General features: G+C 33.3%; 1 protein-coding gene across 1 annotated transcript; it reads right to left on the bottom strand.

The window, feature by feature from the left end:
* Positions 1-125: 125 nt before the first annotated feature.
* On the bottom strand, positions 126-24071 carry LOC116345603 (synaptogenesis protein syg-2). The gene is made up of 19 exons (XM_031775060.1): positions 22337-24071; positions 8513-8736; positions 7525-8101; positions 7265-7397; positions 6556-6711; positions 6479-6486; positions 6334-6387; positions 5420-5737; positions 5163-5261; positions 4682-4758; positions 4241-4376; positions 3833-3981; positions 3450-3588; positions 3170-3318; positions 2866-3013; positions 2468-2732; positions 2251-2360; positions 1902-2106; positions 126-1465 (listed from the first exon to the last, which is right to left on the bottom strand). The coding sequence occupies exons 3-19, from the start codon at positions 7649-7651 to the stop codon at positions 1258-1260; spliced, it is 2481 nt and encodes an 826-aa protein (XP_031630920.1). The 5' UTR covers positions 7652-8101; positions 8513-8736; positions 22337-24071; the 3' UTR covers positions 126-1257.

The following is a 24071-nucleotide window of genomic DNA, read 5'->3' as shown; positions in this document are numbered from 1 at the left end:
TTTGTTTTTCTTCTTAAAAAAAAAAAAAAAAAATTCGATCATGGTGATCAGCTGCATGTTGTGAATGAGGAAAAATAATAGATATCAAAGAATAAGAAGATCAAAGTGAATAAAAATGCAAGTTGTTAAGTATTAGCGCCCGATTGGCTTTGGTTTTGTTTGCAATAGCGTCTAAAGACGGAAAAATTATACATTAATATTAAATTTCAAACAATAAAAAAAAGATTTGAATTTAATGATGATACTTTTATCGGTAATTTGTAATGCGTTTTACTTGTTATTTTTGTTTCAGTTTTATTCTTCTATTTGGAAAAAAAGAACGTCCAAGAAAACGATTCAATTCGTTTCATTTGTCAGTTGAGCATAAAAACAGTGTTATAAGATAGATTTTATTTTGTACATACGATTTTTGTTTTGCTCGCAGCATATAAACTTTCCTTTCCTTCTTATTTTTCTTAATATTTTGTTTAATTTATCTCTCTTTTACATAATATCTTAGACAGTATCTTGAATTCATCGTCTCACTTTTTTAACTACAATATATTTATAGAGTGTTTGTGTTCATTTTCATACAACGTTCATTTACTTTGGTAAAATGGTTTTCCCGTTTCGTAATGTCCAGTCCAATTTAGCATAATAATAAAATTTGAAAGGTTGAATAAAATTAATGGTTTGTTGGGTACTCTCTTTTTTTCATTCTTCGCCCATTTTTTTTCTCTCCGTAAAATTATGTACATTTTTGTTGTTATTTATTTCTTTGTTAAAAGTTTATCTATTTTCGCAATTTTAGCCGTACAATTTTTTTATATATATATATATTTTTTTGGATTGGTTTATTCAGAGACCGTCGATTAAATACAACAACATTTAGTTCAAAAGCACAAATACCGCACAATGAATAGCCTCTCTGCGTTTACTGTCTTTCTATATCTCTTGTTTAATTTCCATTTTCCCTTTTGTGTCAATCATTTTAAAATGCAAGGGAAAATGCATCCTGAAGAGACTATACCGACAGTAAATATATGCATTTTCTTTTTAAAAGAGAACGTTCATTTAGATTACAATCAGCTTTTTTTCCATATATATATATATATATATCATTCTTTCTTTCTTTGTTTGAAGACTAATTCGAATCAGTATCTCGTTACTTGATAATATTAATATAAATGGTTAAAATTATTCAACTGGTTTTGTTTGTTTGGTTTGTAGAAAATTTTGTTTATCTAATTATCATACCTAAAAATCGTTCGGAATTCGCTAAGAACACATATTGATGCTTGCACTAGACTGATACAATTCGACCATACCGTTGAAACTAGGCTGTGAATATTGTACAAAACCTTCAGATATGAAGTGACTGGTGCTTTGACCACCTATCGTTCGTGTACATCGTACATCTGCGCATCGGCCGTAATCGTCAATCCCATCTTCTTCTGCTGCATACATGGATGGCATTCGTGTTGGTCTAATCGATTTAAGAAAATGAAATGTAAAACACAAAACGATGCGATTATTGAAGAGAAGAAAATTCAACATGTGATTGAAAATGTTCAACAACATCATCAATAACATCATCAGCGTCAAGTAAGAATAAACAAACAAAACGGAAAGTGGGGGAGCATAAAATAAATGTAATTATGATTAAATCCCGACCGAAAATAAATGAATTGGAGAAAGATGCTGTTAATATGAATACGGGCTGTATTCAACAAATTGAACATTAAATTCGGCAATGAGGCGCACAATACAGCACCAGAAATAGTACACAAACACACGTTCCATACGTCTCCTTCCTTTCCACTTTTCGTTTATGCCCATTAAATTATATGTACTTGTACATGACCATTTTGATAGAATCCAATAGAATTGAATGTTTCAAATGATATACAACGCACACTTACTTCAATCGTTTCATCTGGTGTTCGGTTGATGTTGGTTTTGGATCGGTCACTTGTGTTGGTCGTGATCGTCGGCACAGCACAGCAAATAAAGCTACAATAACTGAAGATGCTGCTGCTCCGGCTCCAATAATAATCATTGTTGATTGTCTTTGTTTTTCCTGTTTTGAGATTTCCGTAGGTGGATCCTCCGATAAAATGGTCTCATCTTTTGTTTGGATGTGTGCGCGTTTTGTGTGGGCAATAGAATAATTCAAAATGTAAATTAGCCTTAGTTAACTAATGATTATAATAGTGATGGCCCATCACTGATGCCATATTGAAAATTGTGAAACGAATAAATGAAATTTACCATGCGGTCCAATGATGTCGTTAAACGTTTTTCCCTGCATTACGACAGGTGGATGACTTCGGCCCTTTGCATTTACAGCGTACACTAAAAATTGATATTCACGACCCGGTCTAATTTACACAAACACAAACAAAAATACAATCACCGAAAAACAAGTGTTTGTTAAATGAAATACGATAAAAAAATAAGAGTTTTCTTCAATTTGATGATTACTTACTCTAAATCATACAACTTAAATTCGGGAAGAGACTCCTTAATTCGACGCAAAGGTGCTGTTGTTGCTTGATCGTTCATTGTTGATATTTCATTGGTGTTCATGTTATTGTCAAAATCATTTCTACTAAAATCAGGACTCACGGGATTGCCACCAACCACCTCAAGCAGAAAATATTGCGGTAAACCACCGTCGTTACCACCCGTGCATACAACCTCGAATATTGTATCATTTCTGAGTTCACAGTATTTCGGTTGTTCGGGCAATTCTAAAATCGCACAAACAATGCATATATTATTAAATACATTTGCGTTACGTGTGTCTTATTTATATATATAGACATTTGTACAATACGCTAATACATAATATGGTTTTATTAAAATTGTTTTAAGGCCACTTACTGGCTGGTATTATATGAATTAAACATGGGATTTCTTGACGACCGACTGCATTGCTTGCCCAACATGCCAGTGTTAGCTCGGAATCAGTAGGTGCAAGATATGTCATCGTACTAACTAATCCATTTGACGTTATTCTCGAATTTAGTACCTATGATAATTTTTGTGTTTGTTTTCCATGACAAATATTAAATAAAAACATATGTTTAACATGACATCGGCATTAATTTTTCAAACCATAAAATGATAAATATGAAAATGAAATCTAATTAGAAAAAGAGACTGAAATAATGTTCATTTTACAAACCGGCGACACATTTCTCGTATTATTGTACGTCCAACTGAAGCGAATATTTTCAGCCGGATCTGCATCGACTTCACACCGTACATCAATCGAATGCATATTTATAGAGCCTACCGACGATTGTTCTGTGCCTGGTTTGCATCGCGGTGCATCTATATGAATTAGTAAAAGCAGTTACATATCCAGAGAAAAACAGAGAAAGAGGAGATGACAAGAAAAAAAAACGAATGATTTTGATTAAATAAAACAATTTAAATGCACTGCATAAATATTTTAAACTCACATTGCACACGCAAAGTTAGTGTTGAACTGTGATTTTCACCCAAATCATTTTTCGACGAACATGAATATTCACCGATGTTTTGTCGTTCGAGGTTTATGAGATGCAATGTTTCCGTATTTTCACCAGACATTCGCATACCCTAATACACAAATAAATCGACAGGAAATGCAGTTAAAATGTGTTTCGATTTCTAAATGCATTTTGATTTTATTTAACAATTTTTATTCGTTACTTATTAATGCAATCGTGCATTGATTTAGTTTTGACTGAAATTTGGATGTTTGTATCATGCAATATTTATGAAAATCAAATATTACAGCATTTTAACATGTCAATAATTCAATCAATTCGTCCAGAAAAAAAAAACAAATAATGAATATTACATTTTTAAACCATCCATAACTGTTCGAATCCACCGGCGGATTGGCGTCCGCACGACATTTCAGCGTCACATTTTCACGTTCCGGCCGAATAATTAAACGACTGGGAATCGGTTCTTCGTTAGCCAAGTGCACTGACACACTAGGCGCATCTAAATTAATCGAAACAAATAAAATTCAATTAGATGAATGATGGAGAATGACAGAAGCGCGTGAACGATGAAGCTATAAAAAATCATCTCAAGACTGCACTTAATTAATTACTATTCTTAGAATGGATGCGCATTCGAGCGCGTGAGGTTTTTCTTTTTTTATCAAATTACACTCATATTCATTGAATTGAATACGTTCCAATCTTTGCACAATTCATTGACCACTTGTTCATAATTCTGATGTTTCAAAATAACTTACAGGCCACTTTAATGATTCTCTTATCTTCGATTATGTCGCTGGGAAACCATGGATTCGATGCACGACACACCAATTCAGCATCATTATTTTCCGGCACAACTGCCAGCGGAACGATGCTCACTGTTTTATTTCCACCCTGAACACACATTAAGACACATGGATTAATACATTTTTTTTTGTAGATATATTCTTAAAAAATGGAACTTGATGTAATTATTTTATGAATAATATGATTGTTTAACAACGAATTAAAACTTTGTTTTCCAATCATTACCAATCAGAACATAAAATGCAAGACCGATTAAATGAACCGCGAAAAGGAACGATTCAAATTGATTTTGGATAAGAGAAATGAATACTTCAAAAACAAAAATTTAATCGAATTTATATGGATCGGTTGTGGTTTTAATGATAATATTAACAGTAATTATGTACACTAACCTCATCACTGCTATCAGTATGGGCTGTAATTTCGGCATTTATTACTGGTATTCCATCCAAAAACCACGATATTTTCGCTGCTCAAGTGTTTATTGTTTACACAAACACAGAGAAAAAGATAAAAAAAAGCGTGAACGCATAAGACACCAATTTCAAAAGAAAAACAAAGAGTTTTATTCAACACACATACACACCATACGCAATAATATAAAATTATTTTAAATTTTGCGTATAATTAGATTTGCGCTCTGTTCTTTTTTTTTGCTCAAATCGAATGTATATTGCGACTTGAAACATAGACATATAATTTAAACTTCAAAAACCTCAAACGTTGTGGTTTGTTCTCATTTTTCATGCATGTGATAGAAAGACTCGTATGTTTTTCAAATGAGACACAACGGTTGAGTGTTGTTTGGTGCGTGCATTGACTGCCAATCGCTTGCAATAGTGCGCATATTATTATTAATAGTTAAAAACAAACCTGGTGGTGCTGAGCCCCATGCTTCGCATCGTAGTGGCGATTTGACACCAACAGTTAATATTTCATTGGATGAGACTATTTTAACTTTAAGTGGTTTCACTGTGTATTCGAGCATAGAGAGGAAAATACACACATAAGAAAAATGTAAATAAATTATTCATTGTCGGCACTGATGGGTTGATTGTCTGAACGTTGTATTGGTTTGGGGATTAGATTCGCATATCGCGGGCATTCTGTATATACGGTTAAATACTTACGATGAAGTTGGACAGTGACTTCTTTTTCGACTGGATCAATTAATGTAGTTCCCTGAGCTCTACATGTTAATTTCGTTGCATAATAGTCCCTGGGTATGACTCGCATCAGTATATTGTTTATAACTGCGCCCGTTACAATTGATTGATGATTCAGACCAGGTATTTCGACATCTGATCGCCACCATGATACTTTCGGCGGTGGATTTCCGCCGCTCACTTGACACGATAGAAAAAATTCCTGACCCTCACGAAATGGTCCGGCTATTGTTGTTATTTCCTTACCATGCGTATCAAATATCCGCGGCTCATCGGGCGGAACTGTACACAAATTAAACCATTAATATAAATAGCAAATAAACGAACGAAAAGAGAGCGAGAGAGAGAGAGAGAAAATATGGACGAACACGTCGCGCTTGTCAATACGATTATTTTCTTTATCGTGACCGGGCACGAATATGAATATGAGTGGCGGTTGGGCAGAAAAAAAGCAAATTGGCCGAAAGGTGGGGAGAGAGTGAAAACAGAGAAAAGTTTTATATTTCATTTCTTTGCTAATAAAATTTATTTCGATCATAAGTTGAAAACTTGTTCATTGAAAGAAAATCAATCAGAATTCCATACAAAAGAAAAAGACAAGAAAGTTTTTTTTTTATCAAACCAATAAAATATGAAAGAAGAGAGAAAAATCAAACTGCATTCATATCATACTCAATCAATTCTTTCTGCCTCTGTATGTCTCCATTTATATTTGTCTCTCTTATTTTCACTCATTCAATTTTCATGAAGACTTGTGCGTATCGAAAATTGATATAAATCGCGTTCGCATAATTTATAAGTGAAAACGAGCATAAAAATCGATTTTTATTTTAATATAAAATTAAATAAATTATTTATTAGTTTGTCACAATACATACCAACTAGTGTGAGATTAATCCGTGAGTTTCGTGTCGCTGAATTGAAGAAATCCACTGCACATCACATCCAATGCATACAGGACAGTAATTAAGCATTCAATCAGTATGAAGAATAGACATGGAACCAACAAAAATTGATACTCACCTCGACACCTGGAGGACAATACCATTGAAATATTAGAATATTGTCTTAATATTTTCTTAATAATTAATTATACTCACCGGTACACACCGCCATCGGTATCTTGTACGTTTTTTATTTGAAGCCGTGCATTTTTACTGTTATTGTCATCGATGGCGAAAAAAAGGCGCTCACCCAAATCACTGGCAATTGCCGAATGTGTTCCAAATTTAACATTTCGTTCTCGTGAATCGATGCTGATCGCGTGTATTATTGTATGTATTTGTTTGTATGTGTGTTTGTCGCATGAATTCGAAATCGGATATCGGTGTCATTTGCATTCCACATCATATCGTTAAATTTGTTGAAAAATTTATTCGATTCCATCGGAAACGATGTGTTGGCAATAGCAATGGCATCGGTAACGGTAACAATTCAAGAGATAGAGAGAAAATAAGGCAATGATTGATTTATCGAGTCATTAATATAATTATCGTTACGTGAATCAAGAAGGTAATTGAAAAGAAAAGCGGAAAAATGGTTCAGAATCAAATAAAATGGATATATACGGGAAATAATAAATAACATGTTGTAAACACGAGTTAATTATACACATTCTAACAAGAGTGTGTTTTACACTCATTGATATATCGTAATACCCATCGGGATGAGATAACGGGAATGGTGACGAAGGGAGAGTGTGGATGATAGTACAAGAATCGTGATTTTGTTACACATTAACAAATGTGTTGAGAATGACACACGTCATAAACATAAAATGATATTTGTTGGTCATTCGACCAAATTTACCTATATAAGGGAATGCCAGTGGTATCCTTAAACCACAATATTAACTTTGGATAATCGCCTGGAACCGATGTCGTTATATCGCATGGTAAATCGACATCTTTTCCCTTAACTGCCCAAACAACACGAACTGGAACTGCGAATACAATTAGAACATTGAGACAATTCATGGTCATTCAATAATTAATACAATAAATACATATGATTGTAATAAATTGAATGAATTCATCGGTATGCATTCAAAGCACGATCAAAACACTTACTGTTCTTTTGAAAATCCAGAGCATGTTCATTACATCTTAATTCATGCAGGCCGCTTAGCACCATTAAAATAATAGCGTAGAAACAACTCGACGTGGTTTGCTTAAATGGTTTGAAATCGAAAACCATTTTTGTGTGTTTATGTGCGGTTGTGGGTTTTCCTCTTCTTCTTCGTCTTTTTTTTTTAAATATCTTCCGTGTCTGCTGGAAGCAGTTTGAATTACGTACGAATGTGATCGTTTGCTATTTAAACCGCATACCAATTCGATGAAAAGAAAAATTGTATCGAATGTTTCCAATTGATAGCTTCAGATATCTTTGGTCGATGTGTATATACAGTATAGTATACTAGATTCTATCTGTTTTTTCCATTTATTTCGCGAACACGCTCATTCACTGTCGCGCTTCTCTTACAACTTTCTCTTTCGATTTTGTGTGCAAGTATTATTGTTTCTTTTTTCTCGAGCTGTCGCTGTCTTCGCCGTCGCCGTCGTTCTCGTCGCACGAACACTACACACTCTGTCTTTTCCGCCCTCCTCTATCATCTGCAGCACCGGACTGGCAACTTCACATCGAAGGCTTTTAAGTGCAAGAATTTCAGAAAGTAATTGTATTTTCTTTCTTTTAAATTGTTTTAACTCCATATAAATGCAAAGGATTAAGAAAAATGCACAACACACAATATATTCTAAACGCTATCGCTTACAGGCATTTTAAAAATGAAAATAGAATACGTGTAAAATCAAGCTCTGTTATTATTGCATTTTTTTCATTCAATTGATACAAAAGAAAAACACAGCAATAACAAACAATCCGTTGAAGTCCGCTTTTGTACAATCGCTTACATGGTTAGGTCACTAACCAAAGCGGAATTATTTCAAATAGCTTGCTTTCTCACACTGCGCAAAATTTATAGTTGAAGGCAAAAAAATATATCTTTCCATACATACATATATAAGAAAAGTGAATTATATTCTGGATGCTACTTACATGATAAAATTTGCTGTAGATAAATTTTCAATATTTATTTCGTTTTTATGTTTTCTTTTATTTTTCTTTTTATTCACTTTTTCCACAATATGTTCTATGCTCGCAATCTCTTTCTCTTCTTTTATCTTATTTATTTGTCTTTTGTGAACAAATAATTTCGGAAAATTTCGTTGTTAGTTAAACAAATAGTTCGATTCAAATGTTGCGATTGACTGCGATGACTTCTGTTTGGGAGAAAAGATTAAAACACAATGAGCAAAAGTGGAATTCGATAAACATAACACAAACTAAATCATCAAAAAGTGAAGAATGACTGGACATAGACATGCAATGCCAGGTGAATAATCGAAATGAGTCATGTGACCATAAATACACCACATTTCAAATAAACGCAAAATAAAAACAATCGCATGTTCATTGCACATGCAGCAGTTTGTTCACAGCCGGTAAAAATTCTACGACGTCTGAAAATCGAATCAAACCAAACTAAAGCATGTGCCAAGCCCAAATACATTTATTATATTGCATTTGATTGACTAATCTGTGCGTTTTTTTTATGCTTTATCAAATTTTAACAAATTCAGTGTCGGTGCTGACGACGGTGACGGCAGTGGTGATGGAAACTATGGAAAACACGCAAAGTGAATCAGAAGCACTTATGATTCATATGGCATTTCGATTTCAAAAGAATTCCATTTTTTTTCGGTTCGAAATGGTTTTCTTTCAACTCTTATCAACGAAAACCCAAATATTGAAAGTAAAAATTGTGTTGGCAACCATTCAAGCAGTCTTTTTATTTCATTTTTTTCGGACCCTTATTTTTATAGCATTGCGGAAGTGAACGAAAATCAAATCGGAAACAAAAACTTTCATATTTGGAGTAATTGATTCTACGATGATGGTAATTGGATTGTTACGAAAAATTGTTTATTTTCACATTTTTTGTTCTCTTTCTCTATTTTTCAGCAAAAATGCGAGTAAAAATTTAATAACAAATCTGAAATGGATGCTCCTTAAACCTACTAAAACTCGTACAATGATTTAATCAACGTATTGAGCTTTCATGACAGCGATATACTTTTTTTTCATTTTCCGAACATTACATTATAATACGAAGGATACAGATTTTTGAATGATTCTTCGATACGGTATGTACGATTGTACGGTGATATTATCGTTTTCGTTTCGGTTATATATACTTTTATATCCGATGATTTCTGTTTTGAATGAATGAACGATGAACAACGTCCATACGTTCTTACGGTCAAATTTGTATTTCTCTAAATGTAGTGCGATTTTTTTTTCACAAAAAAAAAACGGAAAATAAAAAAATAAAAAATTTAAATGTGTAAAGCTGAAAATAGAAGCGCGTGCACTCTATATTGATTAATTTCCCGCAATGATGTACAATCTCCGCCTTTTGAAGCACGAGCTCCTTTTTTTCTGATTTGCTTTTTTTTATATATATATTTATGTGCAGAAAAACATCAAAGCATATAAAAAACACTGAGTAAACATCGGCTATGACTTAAAAGTGTGCGACTTTTGCTCATGATTATAATACAAAATAAGAAGAAAAATACAAGAAAAGAAAAAGGAGGAATGAGGCAAACAAGAGAAAGAAAACACAGAGATCGTCACGAGTTAACAGTTAATTTATATAATGTTTTTCAATATAATTTCCTACACTTGTTTTGTATAGCATAAGGCGTATTTTAATGCTATGTAAGTATATACATGCACGAATCCAGCGCCTTTTGATGAGCGTGCCGATTTGAAATTTGAGCTATAATTAAAATGTTTAATTGTTTGAAACCTAGTGAAAAGACCATTACAATCGATACTGTAACAGTAAACCAAATTGTTGAGAAAAAAAAAAACAAATTTTTTTGGCAGAAAAAAGAAATGGCATCATGTTTTGAAAATATGGTAAAATTGCAAGGAATTCTGATCAACACACTTTCTGAGCAAAACATATAATTGAAAATATTTCGGTGTGTTTTACTAGACAAAAATCATTTATCGAGAAAAAATTATCCGTAAATTAAACAGTGAGTACGGAATAATTATTGAATAGTCTTCCGATTGTCGGTGCGTTCTTCCGTTGCTTATGGCAATGCTTTAACAAATTAACATGCATTCTAGTTCTTCCGTGTTTGTCATTTAATACCAGTTCATGCATTCAACGTATATTCATTGTGCAAATATGCTAACATTCTCAGCAATCCATTCGAATGCGTAACATTTTTGAAATGCCGCATGCATATATGATTTTGCGGAAATGGATATCAAATATAAATATCAAATCCATTGGAGCAACTGGATTTTCCCATTCAACGATAAAATTCATTTAAATTCGGTCCAATATTGTTAGGCAAGGTTTGTAATTACGAGACCAATTGTATTGCGTAGCCCATTTGGTCATAACAAAAGGTGACAAAAACTATGAAGAAAACAACATTAATTGAATGAAACTCCAGCAAATAAAAGCTATGCTATCAGACGACGATGAAACACACGATGTAAATTAATAAAAAGAGAAGGTGCTTTGTAGGCATATAAAAATGATGCCCAAGTTGTGAAAAGTTAAACACAACGATAATAAATGAATGAAAAAAAAACTTGGCGAACAAAAAAAAGTGGTTGAAGCAAAATGCACAAGAGAATCGCATGCCACTGTAACTTATATTCAATTTACATGGCATTTTTTTCGTCTCTCGTCTCATTATACTATATTGTGGTGGTGCGGATGGTATTGTTTGCTTTGTGGTTTAATTGAAATATATTTGACCAGCTCCCATTTATTGTAAAGTTTGGTGTGCCGAGAAAGTGTTTGAGCGGATAATATCAGACAATAGCAACTTTTAAAGCGCTGTCAGTCGGTATACAGTTTTCTACATCATAGAATTTAGATATGAATTCATGAATATACATATAGAAAGAATATATATATATATTGTCTTTGGGCAGTAAAAAGGGAAACCAATTTTTCTTTCTCTTACATTTTATCTATATTACCATATTTTGCTGAACACAAAAAAAAATCTCTGTAATGATACCTTAGGCATATTGTGGGGCCCAGAGAAATTGTCGATTGTCTTATGAACATTGGCCACCTACACATACTGACCAAATAAAAAATCAACTATGTATGCGTAAGCATACGGATAACGCAACATTCAACAACGATACAGATTTCCTCTCTTTCACTTTATCATCCTACTCTTTCCATGCGAACATTTCAAATTGAAGATGGCTTAAGGCGCTGAGAAAGTGTGTACGTGCATACAAACCACATAATAAAACGACCACAGAATGCGAAAAAAAGGGGCGAGCATACGAACCACACTCTATGACACTCTCTATCATTTTACAATGGTTCATTGATAAGAGAAAAAGGGAATACACACCCAAATGAAAATGATGAAGAAAAGCCAACGTAAGTGCTGTGTCATTTTATCTGTGTATCATTTCCTTTGTGATGTGAAAAACATCGGAGCACGCCAGCTGAATGTATGGTCTTAGCATTTACATTTCTATAAGAAAAGTAAACATGGCAATGCAGTTATCATCGTGACGCCACAATTGGAAAGAGAAAAAAACAACAACATACACCAGGTTTAGTGATGCGTACATGGTCAGTTCCAAAAAATTGTTTTTCTCTTCGTTTGCTTCATTCATTTTATTCGATTAATTTGGTTTTTCTCTCTCTCTCCCTTGAAACAAGATTTCTACTTAAGCAATGAGCATTAACTTGGCTTTTCTCTTGAAGCTCTCTTTTCACTAACACAACGCAGTTGTGAATTGTTTCCATTTCAATTGCTTTGAATTTGAGTTGGGCATTTGCTTATTTTGCAGATGCTCTTTTTGTTTTCTTGAAAGCAATTTCTATCGCTGGCAAAACATTTCAATGGTCTCACTGTCTCCTGCATAATCAGATGAAAAATAAATAGAAACAAATCAAGCAGAGAAAGAGAGAGAGAGAGAGAGAGAGAGAAGTAAAGGGGTCGATGACGTGAGGATGTGTAGCAACGAATGTACATACACATTTCTGAACTGATGTACGCAAATGATCTTAAAACTTGGATATTATATTTTTTTAATATTTATGTCAAGCCCAGCAAAAAAAAAGTTCGAGCAAAAATTGTACTGTAATGGACGCATACGAATTGTGGGTCTTTTTCTCTCTCTCTCTCTGTGTGTGTTTTAATAATGCCTGTGGGTGATTTCTCCAGCACGTTTTTAATATATTTTCAACCAGTCTATCAGATGCAGCTTTAAATGATGCCAACCAAAAGAGAGCAAAGCGCACACAACCCCGAGCAAAACTCCACATGAGTGTGTGCAACAGAGAGAGAGAGAGAGGGGGAGAGAGAGAAAGTAAACATTTCAAGCAAATAGAAAAAGGTGAATAAAATTCACAAAAAGCGAAAAGATAAGAAGTTGTACATGGTGACACGAGGAGGTGTTACACACATATATATTGTACATTTTTCACTTTTTATAATTTGTTTACTAACAATTTCTATTTAATTTAAACAATGAAATGAGGGTTATGCTGAGCAACAAGGCGCAACATAAATGATATTCTCTCTACACAAATTAGACGACAGAGAAAAAAAACCCCATCGACATAAACACAAAACTTATCGGCATGAAAAAAAGACCATATGCCTGCAGTATATACAGTATGCGCATAAATATTGAGAAGAAGGTCCACCATCTTTTGGTTGTGCCATTGAAAATACGGTAATACACACCGTTAACAACCGAACATGTGGCCTTTGACCCATCCACTCGCATTTCACTTCATCCAACCATTATCCATTATATCCATAATTGGTATCTAATCAACTGATCACAATCACTTTCACTTTTCTCCTTCAGCATGTTATTCGTACACAAAAAAAAAAAACAATAAACATAGTAAGATGCATAAACATCGATTCGAAAATAGACTTAATCTGATGTTTCGTCTACACATTTTGTCAAAATGTTTTCGAACGTTGTATATGTAAATTATTTGCAAATAACTCAGAAGTTTGTTCTGATTGGAATTGAAAATCGGAAATGTCGGAGTGGATGATTAGCATGCGTCTCGAGCAGATAAACTTCTCGTCTCAATAAATACACAAGTTTTATATTGAAAATGTGATAATTAAAATGTGTATATTGCCGCAAAGTCAATCGTAATTTATGAACAATTTATTAATAGAGAAAAAAATGAATTAATAACGAGATGAATGAGATGGAAGAATTTAAATGAATATGAAGTATTGCTATACAATTTCAATCGTTTATATTTTCATGGTCAATTGTTGCTATGGTGGCGAATAATGCCGTAAGGAGCTATGACTGTCATTAAATTTATTGTCAAGTTCGTTCGAAAACTTTGTATTTATTTCAGCGTCATTTTCCATGGAACGTAATTTAAATAGAAGACAATAGGGGATTAAGTAGAAAATTTTAATTATGAACGCATTCGGAACGGTGATCAGAACAAGATGATAAAATGACAAAATGATGATGCGTAAATGAGCCGATTGCTAAGCCTTAATCGTAATTCTACGTCATTTTATTACTGTTAAAATTCGTATCGCATCGGGCACAATTTCTATTTTGGAAATGTTAAGTTTTTTTTGGTTGTATGTGTGTTTAACGATAGAAAACTCTGATGTTTATACTCTCCTGTTGTTATATTAAAATGCCGATATTTGTTTTGTTACGCTTATGCTTGTTTTAGTATAGATATAAGATTCATTCGGCTCCGGCTTCATACGATAGGAAACACGTCTCCAAAAATTTGATCGTCTTCTGAAGTATTATTCGGTAGGCACAATCAAATTCGTGTATAAACATGTTGGTGTATGTGCATGTGTGTTTGTGAAAATGTGTGTTCATGCGTTTTGGACATAGCACACGATATATTAAACGCATATAGCCAATGTGTTTGTGTAAAATGTGCGGGCATATGGCGCGCACTCATTCAATTTATTGTAATGTACTGTTATGTTATTTTAAAATATATGCACAGCCACATATATACCATAATCTGTGTAAGCTGTAAGGCGACAGTTCAGCACAGAAAATGATGAAATACAGAATATAAATAACGACACCGACAGGCGCTCATAAAGTTCGATGCCTTTCACACTCAATTCTCTTCGCTCTATCTCTCGCCCTCTCTCTCCCATTTTGCTCACTCATACATTTTATACAAAAATAGACCAAAATATTTCAACATCGAAGCCATTAAGGCTGATTGAACTACTTGATGTTGGTACTCTCACTCATTTAGCACAAATTCATATTCAAATAACCATAAATTCAAGGTTTAATTAAATCTTCGGATCCGTTTATTAATTTTTCGTCCAAAATATTAAGGTATTCGCATATCAAATGGTATGGTTCAATACAAATTAAATCTATTGCATAATATGAATGGTGTCTCGTTTAGTTCGATCAATAATAATAGAAAGCATGCCTACTTAACGTGAGAACAGACGACAGAACAAAAACAAAAACACATACACACACACAAAAATCACCTTATTTATGTTATATTCAATAGGAAAATTCATTTCAATTCTGCTTTTCAATCTGATTTCGAATTTAGACATTGTCGAAGAAATACATAAACACAAAAGCACCTTTCAACATGTCGAAAACAAAATCGTTTCATTGGCCCAACGAGCAATAACAATTTAAAAGTTTTAACTAGAAAATGTCATTTTAGTGCTTTTCAGTCTTTGTAAAACCCTCCGAACTTTATTCAACGATTTAAAATGAAGTGAAAAAAAAAACGAAATAGAAACAGAAAATAATCGACATTCCTTGGCAAATGCACTCCGAATCTTCTAGTAAAATGAATGAGAAAAACCAATGACGCTTTGAAAAATAATAATAATAATATAGAAATGTAGAATGAGATCCTTATAAGCATAAAAATGTCGTAGAAAATCATTTAAAATACATTTGGAGGATTTTGTGCTAATCGGATAGCATGTGAAATCAGTTCACTGTTGCTTTTCGTAGTCAGTTTTGTTGATGTTGTTTTGATTTTATGAATGTTCACAGATTTTGTAATACCTATTCGTAGGATGGAAAAGAAGCGTGACAAATGGGAAAATTCTTTTCCCATTGGCAACAAACAACATACAAACAAACACATTGCATGCACACTAGCCACGTATCATATAAAATGTATTTAAAAATATTTATATACATATGAGATACACGAACAGAATGTGAAATTTTTCATATACGTATTTGCTTTCTTGAATATGTGTCAACAATGATATGCTTAAAGTCATTCCATACATTTGAAATGAAGAGCAAGAGAAAAGACGAAGAATAAAGAGTCGAAAAAAAGTCTAACTAAAAGATCACAGCACGTCGCATTTATAATAATTTGGAATTTTTCTTTTGAGCTATTGAAAATGGAAATGATTTATAGAGCAAAAATTGTAAGCAATGGCGTAGATTCGGGTATTTTTCATCGAAAACGAAATAAGAGAAAAGTAAATAATACAATAAAGCGACAAGTTGAAGAGTGATGATTGATGGCCGGAACGAGATGCATAATAATTTCATCTCATGTGCATACGGATACAAACAAACAAACGAAACAACGAATATTTACAAAAGCAATATTTATGCGATACAAAATACGGAGATCTATCGATAGTGCATGGGTATTCAATCATATGCGATTTTTTTTTTCTTTTTTTAGCCATTTTCTACGAAACAGGGAATTGAATAAAATTAGCCATAATAAGAAACATGAAAATTGCATTTTGTAGAAGTTATTTTTCTTCTTTATCCGTCAGTATCTTTAATGAATGAACAAGAAGAAACAGAAAAAGTTGAATCCCGAAATGCAATTGAATCAAATGGCAAATATTGCAATGAGCATTGTGGCGAAATGATTGTGAAAAGCTCTGGCATGCTTATCACATCATCGCACACGCATGGGATGGTTTGTTGGCTGGCTGACTGGCTGGCTCACTGACTGCTGGATGGTATCGCATCATAGACATTCCCACTTTTTCTGGCTTTTTCAGCTATATTCAGATAGATATATTTTTGTGTCGTCTCATTTCTTTTCAGCGTTCATTGTCATTTGCGACAACTGCAAATAGCACATTCTTCTTTTTCATTTGCACCAAGTCTAGTGACAATATTTTTTTATTGTGTAAATCATGAATAAATGCCAAATGTGTGTTTGGAAAAATCCATCTCAAAATCGTAAACGTTTGATAAGAATACCAACTGTATTTGTCTGTGTGTACGCTGATAATCTATCCAATCGTCATATAGAAGAACGTGAACATTTTTTTTATTATAATGACAAAGTAAGATAAAAAAAAGAAGCATTGTTCTCTGCAATGGAAAATATAGACGCAAGAAAAAAAAACGTGAAAAGAATAATTCAACACTCATACAAATACGTCAATACGTTTCTCTACGACAACATTTACACAAAAGTAAATGAGAACAGAAGTTGGGATGCAACTTTTTTTTAATATCGCCAAAAAAAAAAACACATACACACAACATACAAATAACATTTGACGATGAAATAGTGTATCGATGATATTATGTTGTGTGTCACACTCTTGCGTGCCTCGCCTGTCTGTAGTTTTCCTTTGGAAACTAGATTTGAACATAGTGAAATAACTCCAAATTCGTGTGTTTACAATTTATAGCTGATGAAGTACAGTAGCATGTTTGAGGCATCAAATCTAGGTAAAACAACAACGAAACTAACATACAAACATCAACAAGAGACCTTATTCTTCTTTTTTTCGATTTTTATTTATAAAATTCTTTTTCAAAGACAAAGCACAATATTTACTATTCGCGCGTATACTGTGCACACATTGATTGTCGTTAGTAGCGTTGCGGCAGAAACAAAAAAAAAAAAAACAGAGGTCTTGGGAGATGGAGGGGAAGAGAGTAGAGAAGAAAAATAACGAACACCAAATAAGACAAAATTAAGAAAACGGCGAAACAGAGAAAAAAAATGAAGCAAAATTAAAAATATGTACATAAAACGTATTTCACTTTGATGATCTCGACGAAAATGCGCCATTATGCTCCACGCTATGCCCAAGATTCCAATGATTGTGTCGCATCCTCTCTGTGAAAAACATCTTATTTTGCTTAAATGATGTGCACGAAGTAAATGACTTTTTTTTTCTGCTACGCATGTGTTCATGCCAAAGCCACATGCAAACTCCAAAAATAAAAAAAAATGGTTAAGCATGAAAGAGTTGGTGGATGGAAAAAATATGGATGCGTGAAAAAGACAACACATATACACGCATGCACACAGTACACACGCAATAAAATATGAAAGATCTCTATCCCACATATTTTAAATATTTAATTAGTTTACTCAAAAAGCTCCAATGTGCAGATTATGTATGTGTATATAAAACTGATGTGTTTTTTTTTCTACATGCGCTATTATTTTTGCTGTTGTGGCAACATTTACTTAACTTTTTTGAACTAATTTCATTTTTGCGAGAAAAAAAATGGAATTTCAAACTACGAGTTTACGACTAAAAAACCTTGTTCATAAGAATAGAGAAGAAAGAGAAAAAGTGAGCAAACAAAAAAAACTAGCACAGGAAATCCGGACAAATCAAATAAAATCACTGCGGGTTGAAAGAGTTGGTATAATTGTTGCTTTTGGCTATGGAATTTCCAAGAAAATCTCGTACAACCCTGATTTTCTATGGGAATCCATACTCACTGTGGAGCTTGATACATTTGCGTTTGTGATGTTTTTTTTATTTGCGTTTATTTTGCACAGGCAAAACTCAGTCCGTGTATGCCGCGTTCCGTTGTGTGCGCATTTTATTATCGTTCTATTGAAATTCAATGATTTCGTATCATCTATAAATTTACAATCAAACTCAAACAAGAAATTGTAAAAATAAAACAAACTTTGTCTATACTTGATGTTGTCTTTCATTACCAAGTGATTGATAGCATATGTATTGTTGGTGCGATACAAAGTTATTGTTGAAAAGTCAAATTTTATGAATGTTAAATTAATTTTCGTTTTAACTTTTGAATTTTCATCGCTCGAAATGCCTGTGAGAGCTATTCGAAATCGGCCATGTATTTAAACTTTGCAAGCAAATAATCTCTGAAGAGCACAGAAATAATAAAAAAAAACAACAACTGTTCGACAAATTTAATGTACACAGCTTTAAATTGGAATTTGAAAGAAAAACGTACACACATATTTCAATGTAATGTGTTTACAGTTTACACATGTATTATCGTACAGAATTATGAAGAGAAGGAGAGAGAGAGCGAGCAAAAATAAAAATGAAAGAAGAAAAAGTGAAACTGAACAATTGATATATGTGACGATTTTTTTCGTTCTCAAGATGATTTTGCCTATTTCATTTCAAATTACAAACATAAAACCTTTGTTTGGCAAAGAATTCAACAGCTGGTGCTCGTTCTCGTTCCATTACAGAACTGAATTCTTCGAATATAACAACAACAACGTTGTTTTCTACTAGTTTTTTTTTTGTCTTATTGATTCGATCGTATAATGTCACAATGAGAGAGCTATGTTTGAAGCAGCACCATTTTTTTCATTAAGATCAGCTGCAAATCTACTAACGAAATCGAAAAACATTCTCGATTAGAGTTCAAACAAACGCAAATATTGGTTTACGTTTTTCGTCTATCCCATACTCACAGACTATTCTCATTTACAATTCTGTTGCAAAACATACCAATTCGTAGATTTCTTTTCTTCTAAAAAAGAAATGAAACCAAAAAAAGCGAAAAACTACGTAAATTGTGATTTGAAATGAGAGAAAGTTCTAATATGAAGTTTTTAATCACATTCCGTATGCTCGGTTTGTTTTTATGTTGTGAGTGGTTATTCCATGGAAAATTCTCTCAATCCCAATGTGGTCATTAACATATATTTATTCTCACAGTCAATGAGATGTTATTTCGAGCGAAATCATCAGCGACGAGCGTATCCGTTGGATATTTTTGGATGGGAAATTCCCATTAGGAATCAATATGTGATGTGATGTGAAAAGAATGGCGAGAGTGAACCGAAAGCAACAAGATCGTTACCATTACCGTCACCATCGCCCCTGTCGCCGGTGTTGTTGTTATCGTCGTCGTCATTGTCGTCATTGCCAAACCATTCTACAAAGTGCTTGTGCAATGTGAGAAGATGAATGACAGTATCTTTGGTCAATCCATTGCAGTCATGTCACTTTGCATTTATATAAAATATAATTACCAGCGAATGAACAGAACAGTTAAGTTAAGTGTGTTTATATGAAATAGTATGAGAAAGGATGACAGAGAGAAAGTGAAAAGAAAATAAAACGAGAAAACCGGAAAATGAATGAAATGACAATTATGAAAAGCGTTCGAATTTATTGACATGTTCATCCAATTATTGCAGCAATCGTGTTGTCGTACAACGTATGGTGCTGTTGGGCGATTTTATTTTCGTGTGCTTTGGACACAAAGCCATGAATCTTTTTCATCTCTTATTTTTACAGTTCTGTCCACCGTTTATCGGTTTAACTAATGCGTCCTATTCGCATTTTTGTCATCATTTTATAAATAGTGTTTTTAGTTTTCTCTAGTTTTCTTTTTCTTTTTCATTCTATCCTACTAAATTATTGCAGCACGTGCCCATATTTTTCCATTGATTACCCTCTGCTTCCTGTTGTAGCGTATTCGCATATACAATACACTTGTGTTTTCTCTGTCTTTCTCTCTTTCGCCTTCCTTCTGTTTTGTCTCTCACACTTCTGCAGATTCATTTTGACATCGCATCGCACTCAAATATGACAGCAAATCTTAAAAACGTAAATATATACATATAAAATGTACATATGTTTAGATTTATTATGTGCTACATCAGTGCGTGTTTATATGAGTGCATTAACGTACATGGATCACATAAATCAAATTGAAATACGAAAAGTGACTTGAATTTTTCTGTTGCTCTTCAAAAAAAAAAATCAAATCAGAATTAAGTGCAATGGAACACATTGGATAAAATTGGATTCAGCGCAGATAAAAGAAGATAAAAGAACATTATCAAATGCAAATATCGAGAACGGTCTACAATACATAAAATCCGTTGAACATATTTCATCGCAGGTAGCTGTAAATGTGAGGCGACGTTTAAAATGATTTCAAGTATCTGGGAAAAATCGGTGCCTCTTCATTTTGATCAAGCAGCCTGCCACAGTGTTTCAATCAATTCATTCTCTATCTACTGTTGGCCACCGTCGCTCAAATTGAGTTTTCTATTCGGTTTATATAATTAATTGACGCATTTTACATGCTTTTTATTCTGTTCACATGCCACAATCTTCTTGAGTTTTCTTCGCATTTCTTCATTTTGTGCACTTGTTCAACGATAATAATCATTTGTTCGTGCCTTCATATTTCTCCTAGTGATTGCTTATTTTTCACTTCGAATCTAATTCGTTGGGATGAGCGAAGGATTATTTTTATTTACATTATTCATTTGTCGTGAAAGGTCTCGTGCGTGTGACTCTTTCATTCTTCGTTTCTTTTTCACACTGTTCTCTCTATGTTACATTTCTCACTCTTTCGATGGTGTTGTTGTTTTTTTTTCTGCTCTGAAATTTATGGTTTTGTACACGGCTGTCGTTAATGTCGATATCGTTGATGGCCGTTTATGTTGATGATGCAGTTTGCGACATTACTGAATACACTAGAGATTCATTCAAATCACTCAATATAATTCACAAAATTCGACGCACTCTTTATGGTCCCTCTCATACACATACGCATAGTTGTTCGGAATTAAGCACTGTTTTTCATGCACGTAATTGGCAAAATTGCTTCGAATTCGTTATATGCTATAGCAAATCTAGTTTTGCGCGTGCGATGCGCAGTGCTCTTAAATAAATATTTTCCAATTTGGTGAGCAAAGAAGAAAGAGAAAAAAAAGGACAAAAGATGGTCTGTGCCTCCCTTTCTCTATGCCATGAAACAATCTCATTTTTTCGGTATCCGTTTGTTTCGTTCATCTTTGGCGTTGGGATCACAACGTCGTAGAAATTTATGTATATCGCTATTGACGCAAACGAGTGCTCATTATTTGACTTGAGTACATATTTATGCGTGTGCACTTTGCCAAATATAAAAAAAACTTTCTATATAAAGTCTATGTTATATTTTGTGAAAGATATTCGTATACAACTCTTTTCTTCTTATTATTATTATAGTCGATGTTTTTCCGTTTTTTGACAATTCAAATGAAATTCAATGTGCTTTCTATTCCTCTTTGTGCTTCTTCAAGAGAAGAAAACCCATAAGACATTGTTCCTTCAACTTTAGAAGAAGAAGAAGAAGAAGCAGAAGAAAAGGAAGAAAGAGCAGAACTAATAACCGTTTCCATAGCGTCAACGCATAAAATTATTGTGAAACAAATTAAGATTAGGCGTCGCAGATAAAAAAAAAACATACACACACACACCGAAGACATTTTCATTGGCGTAAACATCATTCATTCTTTTCCACGATGTGTCTGCCTTTTGAATCTTTAATTCATCGCGTTTCGACAATATGACTTTCTTGTGGCATGACTATATGGGTTTTCACCACAAACCAGGGCATATTTTCAATGATTTTCAAAATTATTCAGTCGACGTATAGATATAAATGTACAATAATAATAATAATGATGATGATGATAATAACTAAATGAAGGGTGGTCGGAAAATAGTGGATAAGAACAATGACAAAATGATTATTCAAAACACAATTCTCATATACACATACTTGGTGTAGTTGGGGATTTTTTTTAATCGTGCTAGATGAGATGACAGCATCGATGTCATAGAGCATATTTTCCGAATCGTTGTTGACGAGCACAAGCTGCTTGACAGAAAACATTGCATACACACTTTACTCGAATCTTTTTCTCGTGTCTTGTCGTTCCGCACTGTTCCGCACTTGTTTATTTCTTCTTCTTCTACTTTCTCACTCTCTTTTCTTTTCTTTTTTTTTTTGCACACAATAAATAGTATAAATTCCAACCGAAACCGTTTGTTATGCTGTATGTAGCGTTTTTCACGTTTTTATTTTGCTTTTGTACTAGTAACAATCATGGTAAACACTGAACCAGAACACATATACACATCCACTAAACGAAGAACTAAACAATTTACTTCAGAACCATTTCAATTTTTACTTTCTTCGTCCTTTTTATTTGCTCTCTCGCTCCCGCTCACAAAACGCACAGCGTATAATTATGTACACACCGCGTCGTGCTTGTTGTAGCACAACCAAACATACACTCAAATCTACATAAATTTTGATGAGCTGGTAGATTTTCTTCTGTCGTTTTTCTGCTTCTTCTCTTCGGTTTCTTTTTTTTTTTTTTGCACAAAAATTCCCTTTTTCCCAATGCCCTTTTTTCAACTGAATTTTCCTTCTTCTACTGGTTTTTTTCGCTTCTTGATTTTCCTATTTAGTTATTTTTGTTGTTGTTCTATTCTTAATTTTCACAATGCGTCGTCGTGTATAGCAATGGTAATTTTGTTTGCAATGATGATAACTGTAACTGTTGTATTTTGTGAATGCGGTTTTTTTGGGTTTGGTTTTTATTTATAATTTTTTTCTTCTCTTAAGACAAAAAACAAAATAGATGAGTTTCACTTATTCATCATTCGTTGTCGGCTTGTTTTATTCTTCTTCATCGTCATCACCATCATCAACATAAATGGTATGTTTGTTTTTGGTAAAATTTGATCTTATTTTCATCGTTTTGTTTTATTTTATGATGGTACACTCCAGGGACACCTCAACAATAAAATCAAATTATGAATCATGCACACACAATTTGAAACGGCACACGGGATGCGAAGCCAATTGTGGACAATGTAAATATGAGACGATAAATCTTTTTTTTTTTGCAAAAATATTCAATTGTGAAATTAAATCGTTTTTTAGTGTCGAAAAACCGCATCAAAGTAAAGAAAATCACAATGTGTTCGTTTTTCTGATTTTTCTACTTTCATCACTATCACGATAAATCAAATTGTTTCGACTTTTTTTTTGTAAACCTAACACCCCTTTCTCTTTCTCTCGCTCTCTTGATTTTTTTTTATTGTTATACAAAATGCTATGCTTTACACTTTTGTTATCCAATAAAATAATATCGATGCTTCAGTTCAGTTCACCTGTCCACCTGACACAATCTTGGTTACGGTATACCAGTCCGATAGGGTTCAGTGTTGCCGCAATAAAACGATAACTTGCAAAAAACACATACTCAATTGCATCCGATATGCAATACAACGAATAACTGTGTATTCCAACAGTCAAGAATATATAGTTTTTTATTCATTCAGTTATTTGTTTTCAATTCACTACTACCATAGTTTAAGGAAAATAACTCGCTTTTTCTCTTTCTCTTTCTGTCCCTGTCTCTTTCATCGCGCGAGATCGTGTACGAGAAAAAAAAACAACACACCAAGAATGCATACAATGTACAATTCCACGTCGTTCGCAA

The sequence above is a fragment of the Contarinia nasturtii genome, unplaced genomic scaffold (assembly GCF_009176525.2).
Source record: "Contarinia nasturtii isolate CC-2019 unplaced genomic scaffold, AAFC_CNas_1.1 Cnas_scaffold_1371, whole genome shotgun sequence".
Classification (NCBI taxonomy): Eukaryota; Metazoa; Arthropoda; class Insecta; order Diptera; family Cecidomyiidae; genus Contarinia; species Contarinia nasturtii.
The sequence above is the reverse complement of the archived record's forward strand: the minus strand, read 5'-3'. Positions and strand labels throughout refer to the sequence as shown.

Bases quoted from the DNA above. Each gene is read 5' to 3' on its own strand.
- LOC116345603 (XM_031775060.1), bottom strand. From the start codon at position 7,651: ATGGTTTTCGATTTCAAACCATTTAAGCAAACCACGTCGAGTTGTTTC. The intron at 7,398-7,524 runs GTAAGTGTTTTG...TTGTATTCGCAG, and splicing joins TCTGGATTTTCAAAAGAACA to TTCCAGTTCGTGTTGTTTGG. The intron at 1,466-1,901 runs GTAAGTGTGCGT...TAAATCGATTAG, and splicing joins CACCAGATGAAACGATTGAA to ACCAACACGAATGCCATCCA.